The sequence below is a fragment of the Gracilinanus agilis genome, chromosome 2, assembly GCF_016433145.1.
Source record: "Gracilinanus agilis isolate LMUSP501 chromosome 2, AgileGrace, whole genome shotgun sequence".
In the NCBI taxonomy this organism is placed as follows: domain Eukaryota; kingdom Metazoa; phylum Chordata; class Mammalia; order Didelphimorphia; family Didelphidae; genus Gracilinanus; species Gracilinanus agilis.
In genome coordinates, this window is record NC_058131.1 from 489519540 (window position 1) to 489527861 (window position 8322).

Genomic DNA, 8322 nt, shown 5'->3' on the forward strand with positions numbered 1-8322 from the left:
TAATTAATGAAACACAGCACAAAAAAACAATTTGTTGCTCACCATAAATTTAGGAAGTCTTTTACTGCAGATATAACAAAACATTAATGAGGAAACAAAGCAAATACAGGAATCCTGCAGGATGGGATGCCACATGAGATAGAAAGCTCCTATCTGTCCTCCAATGATATTCTTTTTTTTTTTTTTTTTTTAACCCTTAACTTCTGTGTATTGGTTTCTTGGTGGAAGAGTGGTAAGGGTGGGCAATGGGGGTCAAGTGACTTGCCCAGGGTCACACAGCTGGGAAGTGTCTGAGGCCGGGTTTGAACCTAGGACCTCCCGTCTCTAGGCTTGGCTCTCAATCCACTGAGCTACCCAGCTGCCCCTTCCAGTGATATTCTTATGCTGCTTCTCCCGGGATGAGACTAGGTCTACTGCTCCTCTTCTGGTTAAGCTACTCTGTGGAAGTTGGACTTGAGTCCATGGAGTTAAGGCTGAGAAGCTATTATAGTAAGATAGGCATAGATGATACAGGTGTGAATTAAAGTGGTGATTTTGAATGTAGAGAGAAAAGGTTGAGGGAGAATTATGTGGTAGAAACGGCTAGCTTCTGGTTAAGCTAAAATCTTTGGTTAGGTGACTGATAGCCTAGTTCAGAATCCTTACCGTAGGACCAGTAGGAATTCTCCCTTTTTCAAGATGGAGTTCAAGCACAATCTTCCACATGAGGTCTTTTCTGATTCCTCCAACAGCTGGTAACCTCCCAAACTACCTTGTATTTATTTGTACTCATTCTCTTTGTTTTTATTTTATATATGCTTATATAAATTCATATGGTCTTTTTTGATAGTAACAACAACAATAAGAGCTAACATTTATATAGCACTGACTATGCCAGATGCTACACTAAGCACTTTACTATTATCTCATTTGATAGGGCACAAGTTCCTTAAGAGAAGGTATCCTTTCATTCTTTGTATACCTAGCACTTCCTAGTACATGGTAGATACTTAAATGCTTGTTGACTGACACAAATTTTACTGCCACATAAAAATAAGATCTGTCTTATGGGAAAAAAATAATTACAGACTTTCTATCTTACTTGCTACATAACAGACATGGGCAGTTACCAATGTCAATTGTTTTTGTACCTCCTGCAACATCTAGTACTATGTGCACTGAACAAAATAGATACTGAATTTGTTTACTGAACTGAACTGTTATACAGTACATCAAGATAAAGATAAGGTACAGATGGTCGTTTTATGTTCATATTTTATATAATAGAACATCTTCATTCACCAGTTAGCTAAGAACTTAAGAATACTTGAAGTATAATAATATTACCCCCAAAAAATCACATTTGCTATCATGTCACCTTACCAATCAGTAGGAATATATAAATACTGAATGAAAATATACCAATATTACTTGTCCAAACCTAAGAAAATGCCCAGGTATAATCACAATCTTCACTTTAGAGCTATTCACCTGACCAGAGACATGAAAAACCTATCTCTTGGCCTTCATAAAACCTTAGGAGTTAAGTTAAAAATCAGAAATCCTATCAAAATTATGAGATGTTATTCAAACTATAACATCTTAACACACCTTAATGTCAATCTAAGATTCAGAAAATTAAAGCAATTTTTAAAATTATTTTTGAGAAGATTATTACTTTAACAGTTATAGCAGTTCCCTCCTATAAGAATGTAAAAATTTGTCTAACATGTTTAGCAAGCAATGGTGTGATTATGTTTTTGAACATATGATGACTCACTGTTTTTAATTCCATAAGTACTTGTTCATCTACTCCATCATCCAGAAAAACTTCTCTGACATCATTGAGGACATCTTCCATCACAGATCTATATAATTTGGGCTATAAAGAAAAAAGAAGTTGTTGAAGACTATATATATACATATATATACTGAATTTTAATGCAGTTGTCATTTTACAAAATATCTAATTACTCCGGGAAGCATTACCAAAAAAGATTGAAGGGTTGGATGTCACTGATTATCTGAAAACAACTAATATTTCTAGTATAATGAGCTAATTCTAGGTCAGTCCACAGGTTATTTATTTACTAACTCCTTCAGGAAAGTAACCTTCTAAGGAATATGTAAGAGTAAAATTGGAATAATTCATTATTCATTGATATGTAAGGAATTTTCATATCAATACAAACTAACACTAAAAATTCTAGCACCCCAATGCCAACTACTATGACTGGTGTTCAACAACATATTTGTAGTTTGCTCAAGATTTGGTTTCTAATACTATTTTACTTTACTTTGATACTTTCTCCTCCCTCCCCCACCAAACTTGCAACTTTCCAAAGCTTCATGCCAACCTCTGCCTTTAGTTTAACCTCTGGGTTTTAGAACAACATCCTATAAAAGTCGATTCTGCTAAATAACCACTTGACTCCTGTTTCTGGTTAGCATTAAACAAACTACTCACAGCCACCCCATCTGTCTTCTCAGTTTGTATTCCCGCTCTTACCACCTTACTCTCTTCCCTTTCACCCACAATGACTTTCAAGTTAGTCTTTATTCCCTTCTTATTTAGAGAATATGTCTCACACCCCAAGAATCAAACCCACTTTCTTTTTACTTGAAGGAGAGGGATATGAGGGGCACACAGTATTAAAATCAGAGAAGAGCATCAATATTGTCCCCCAAAATGTCCCAATATATGAGAAGCCAAATCCTGGGGATAGATGACAATTCTAATGTTCTGTGTAAGGATAGGAACAAGAATGGAGATTCAGACCTGGGGATGTAGTGTACTCCAAGGTAAAGAAACCCTCTCTACCAATATAGGGCAGTAGCTGCTCTGAAACTTACTCTGATGAGTTATCTACAGCAATGGGAGTGCTTGTGATTTGCCCTGGGTCAGAGCCAAGATGTATCAGAAGTGAGACCTGAATCTAAATCTTTTTGGCTTTAAGGCAAGCCACTATCCACTACCCCAAGTTGCCCTTTACCTATTATATGAACAAGATATATAGAATCATGGACATTTAGCATTCAAAGATCATTTTTGATGAAATTTTGATTGAAAGATGAAGGAAAAAGCTAGGAAATATTAAATAGTCTACCAGCCATTAGATAAAACATATGCAACCCACATTTCAACTCATTATGCTTATGTCTTATATCTCCAAAGATATAAATTCCAGAAGGCCCAACTCACTCTGAAGGACAACATATGAGAATTATGCTTTACATTCTTTTGCATCTCCAGGCACAGAACATGAGGCACTCAAATGAGTCAAAGATAATATGTACAACTCAAAAAATGATCAAGAACTTATTTCATTTCTAAAACAAAACATCTGTTTCGTAAGTTTCATTTAATATTTACACTGAATTTAAAATTACCTTTAATGTACCAAAATAATCCATGGAATCAAACTTATCCACACTGAAGTTCCATTCAGAAACCACAAAATAGAATGAACTCGAAACCTAGCAATGGCCCAAAGCCATCACAGTGGCTGATGTGGAACACTGAGTTTTAAACCTGGAGATGTTATGCCTGACTGCCAGCTTATACTTAAAACTTTGTGCCTCAGTTTTCCCATCTGCAAAATAGAGGGGGGGAAGTTATCTCTAGCATAAAATAAGGTAACTAGCTAAAGAAGGAAGGTACCCTGAGGGAGAGACAGAATGAAGCATGTACCAGATAAGTCAAACCACAGCCACACTTTAACAATCATCTGCCTTCAGACCCTGAGAAAGATATCCTAGGACCCTGAACCAAACAGCTTCAGGAATAGCAGTATCCTCTAACCATCAAGTCTGCTTCCAGGCTAACACTGATAATTGAGGGGAGAAACCACTGTGGAAAAAGAATCACCTTCCTTACCACCATTAACTGCCAACCAAGTTGCCAAAAGGCAGATAAGTAGAGGTCAATAAGCATTTATTTATTAAGCACTATCATGTTCCAGACATACAAAGAATGGCCAAAAAAAAAAAAAAAAAAAGTTCCTTTTCTTGAAGAGCTTCCTTGAGATAACAAGTCCTCAGAAGTATTATCCCAGGAAACAACTTCTGGGGGAAAAAAGGCCAGTAATCTCCAATCACCTCCAATCTGAAGGGTAGGAGAGCCAGCCTGGATGAAGCAGCAAGGCACCCAAAGGGAGAAAACAGGAGATAGCACATACCATTCAAGTCAAACCAGCACACTTTTACCATCATCTCCTCTCACTCAGACCCTTGACAAGAGTTAGCCCAGGATCAAGAATTCAGGAACCTTGGAAACAGCAAAGCTTTAGCCTACTGCACACAGCCATCATCCTGGGAAGCAATTCATGTGGAGATACAGCCTAGCAACTATTCCCACAGTTTATAGGCACAGTTACCAAAGACCCTATAAAACTGAATAAGGCATTTGTAAAATGAAGGAGCTAATATGAGGTGACCTTGAAGGTCCCTTCTAGCTCTATATATGTAAAACTGAGTTGTCTCAGAACATATTCTACAGTTTTCAAAGAGTTTGTTCTTAAAACTCTTTAAAGAAGAAAACTTCTTAAAAGGTTCACTTTTGAAAATAACTTGTTTTAACTTTTATTAAGTTAGTGACTAAAACATGAAATCAATAGTGCCAAGGTCTGGAGTTTGATCTCATTTGCAATCCCGTTAATTGTATAACCACCAATATTATTGGGTCACAAGAAGCCACCTAGAACAGAAATTAACCTAGGGTCTGAATTTTTTAAAAATTATCCTTCAATATCATTAGCTTCCTTTGTAATCCTGTATATTTTGTGGATTTACAAACATTCTGAAAAGACCATGGGCTTCAGAAGTTTGGTAAATTCATAAATAAAAAGGGTAAGGTAACTTTGATCTAGAAACAAACTTCTTTGATAAGAATGTAAATTGGCTCAACATAATACATCCTCAAAAAAAAACAACTCAGGAACATTTTCTACTTACTATATTATCCACATATAATGGATTTAATTTCTTAAATACCAGCTTCCTTTGCCCCCCCCCCAGATGGTTTTACCATAAAATCCTCCAAGGATATTATCATAACAAGGTTCTTTTATTTCTAAGATTATGTCAGGAAATTACTGAGCTATAGTATAGCTAAATTATAAATCATTATAATTTCCCCATCTATATTAAATTTTCTGATTATAAACCAATTAATATAGAACTTTTTAAAGACCTAGGCATTTATAGACATCTAGAAAGTAGTTTTAATTTTTAAAGTTCTACAGTATAAAACTTCACTACTATCAGAAACTTCTCTGTTTTGGTACATACTATTTAATGAATGTATTTTTTTTTTTTAGAACATTTGTCCAATGAAACTGTAACCTATTTAATACTAATATGCTACTCAACTTAGCACCCTGCATTTTTTCGAGGGCAATGGAATAATTGTATTTTCATAAAGTATATACATGTGGAATGCCTTAGCTGCCTTTGTTCATATGCTAATGAGGTTTAAAAAATATTGGTGTTCAGGTACTTCAGAGACCATTCTGAGTAAAAACCATTTCTAAAGACATTTCCTATTCAATTTGAATGAAAGCTACAGACTGCACCAAACATACTGCTTCAGGCAAATATAGTTATACCCTACTTATATGGGAACTACATATTTAAAACCAAATTTTACAACTGGATAAATTAGAGGGTAAATATTTCCATTACCAAATAATTTGCTACAGAAGGGAGGCAGCTGTACTGGATCATAGATCCCTTAGAGACTATGTAGTCCAACTCTCTTTTTACTGATAAGAAAGGGCTAATTGTAGTCATATACTAAGAAGCAACGGTGTGATTCCCACCCAAGTCATCTTGTCTCCAGGTCACAAGCCTCAAATCCATCCAACTCTTGCTGGCACTGCAATCTTGGACCTTAGTTTCCTCATTATACTTCCTTTCTGACAATGTTCACGTAAGGATCAAATGAAATAATACAAGTAGCTATGTAACTGTCAACTATTATTACAGAGTTCCTCTGAATCAATTCTTCAAATATGAATAATTGGTTATGTTAACAAAAATTCTATATACAGAATTGCTGATACACACATCTATTAAACAAAGTAATAGATATCTATATGGTCCACTATGAGGGTAGTGGTGATATTAAGATTCTATAAGGCTTACAAATCTACCTAAAAAACACTATATAAACAATATAAAATAAGATGAAGCTGCTTGTTTAACAAAGAATGTTATTATCAATTAAATGATCAGATGTTTATTTTTTAATCCAATGTTTGTGTTCTAAAGTACCTCTTTATTCACAATGAAAACTGTTTTCCCTAAATAAAAGTTATCAAAAGCAAATTACATTTAAGATTTACTATAGGAACCTACAATCTATTCCACATTTCAAAATACTATTTTTACATGTTTTACAATCCTAATTTTTTTCAGTAAACAATTGAGAGCTTTCTAAATTTTTTAAATGTTTTAAAGTCATCTGTAACCAAAAGCACTAAAATACTCAGTACTGGACTTAATAAGTTATAAGAAATGTAGACTATTTCTCACATCCAAATACTTTGGAAAAACTTGGGGTACTGGAAGGGGAAGGAAGAGTGGACTCTTATTTTTTTTCTTCTTTCAAAAAAATAACACAAAAGTCATCAAGAAATACCAAACTCCTATTGTTTAGATGGCAGAGAGAAAAATAAGTTACTGCAGCAAAAGCCAGAGTCGACAAGCAATAGAGAGTGGACCCAAAAGCTGCAGAATTAAAGTACAAGTAGAGGCCACCCAGAAAAAAACACTGTGCTGTGCACGAATCAGTTTCTCACTCCGGAGCATGCACCTCCCAGCCTCGCTCTCCGCAGCTCTCACTATTTAAAGCCTGATCTGGTGTTTAAATGGAGAGCTGGTGACGTAGGACCGAAAAGCACCTTCCCATCCTGGCAGAGTCTATATTAGAGAGCGCAATGGCTCTATATAAACAGGGCAGCCAAAGGGAGGAGGACCACAAGGAGCAGGGACTGAAAAGCAGGGGAAGCTGCAGCAGCCATGATGGATCGATCTCTCTCTGAGAGTCGCAAACAAGGGGGCCAAGTCTCCACGGTACAGTCCTGGGCATAGAGGGTTTGTTTGCGGCATTTGGGGAGGGGGATGTCATTTTTTTTATTGTCATTAGTCTTATAATAAAAGGAGTCGGGTGGATCAAGGATCACATTGTACTGGTGACTGCAAAGGTTATTTATGTGACTGCTTTTTGCAAACCTATGTGACTGCAAGTAAAAAAATAAAGGACCCGGGGGGGGGCAGATAAGGCAGCATTTAAGGCAAAGGGGGTGCCTTGGTCAATGTAATCTTTTTTTCCTCTTGCTAGTCGAAGGTATGACGGGATTTTGTTTCCCCTTCGCCATTTTAACGATTCTAAAGGAGATGGGACAAGTGCTTTTCAACCTTCTTTATAAAACGTAAAATGGCCCCATCCAGTTCCAAAGAAACTAACCAACACAAAACTCAAAGGTCGCCTCACACTTCGAGCTAGTCCATGGCATCCTCGTTCAGAAGGAAAAAAAAGAAAGAAAAGAAAGATCCCCCCACACACACCCCAAGCAAACTGGATTGGGGCGGGGTCTGGAAGATTAATCTTCTTCCCCAAGACCCGGATTTTTCCCCCTCGATCAGAATTAAACAGTTGAGTGTAGCCCAGCGGGACGAGCCCACTTCGGGCCAGCTAGGGCTTTGGGGACTCTCGGGCTTTCCGGTGCCACTACACTTGCCTCACTAGTCTAGAAATTGCCATAGATTTCAGTTGCCCCGGAGGATCAGACTCCTTTCTAAACTCCTCCCTCTACCACAATCCCCCCCCCCCTTTTTTTCTAAAACAAAACCAACTCTCTTCCCCTCCACCAAAATCATTTTATGGCGGTTTTTTGGGGGGAAGAGGGGCGGGAGGAGAGGGTATCTGTCTTCGTTCCCTCCCCTTTCTCAAGTTTTTAGCCTCTTCTTTCGCTCGAGTGGTGACTAATCTGAGGAAAGCCTTCCTTAAACCCTTAAAGCACCGCTGAGAGCCCTCCACCTACTCTCGTCTCCCCCACTTCTCCCCACCCCTCTCAAGACCCTTCCCTCCAGGAGAGGGGGTATCCCAACCCTACGCCCCCCACGAACCCCCCGTTCTTGCCTCCACCCCAGCCCCCCCTCCCCCGCCCTCGGCCCAGGTCTTCCCTTCGGCGGGAAGAGGTGGCGGCGGCGACAGCGAGAGGAGGCTGAGGGTGGGGGTGGGGAAGGGGGAAAAGAGTTGAGCCCGGCTCTGGCTCCTGGGCCCCCAGCCCGCGCCCGCCCCCGCCGCCACCCAGCTCCGGCCGTGGCCGCCGCCGCCGG

At 38.4% G+C, this 8322-nt stretch overlaps 1 protein-coding gene across 1 annotated transcript in view; it reads right to left on the reverse strand.

Moving 5' to 3' along the window:
• The window catches only part of GTF2A1 (general transcription factor IIA subunit 1), a 39022-nt gene extending 37177 nt beyond the window's left edge, over positions 1-1845 (reverse strand). The window contains exon 1 of the mRNA XM_044664985.1: positions 1760-1845. Coding sequence (XP_044520920.1) covers positions 1760-1840 — 81 coding nt within the window. The 5' untranslated portion in view covers positions 1841-1845. The remainder of the gene's footprint in view (positions 1-1759) is intronic.
• Between the last annotated feature and the right edge of the window lie 6477 nt (positions 1846-8322).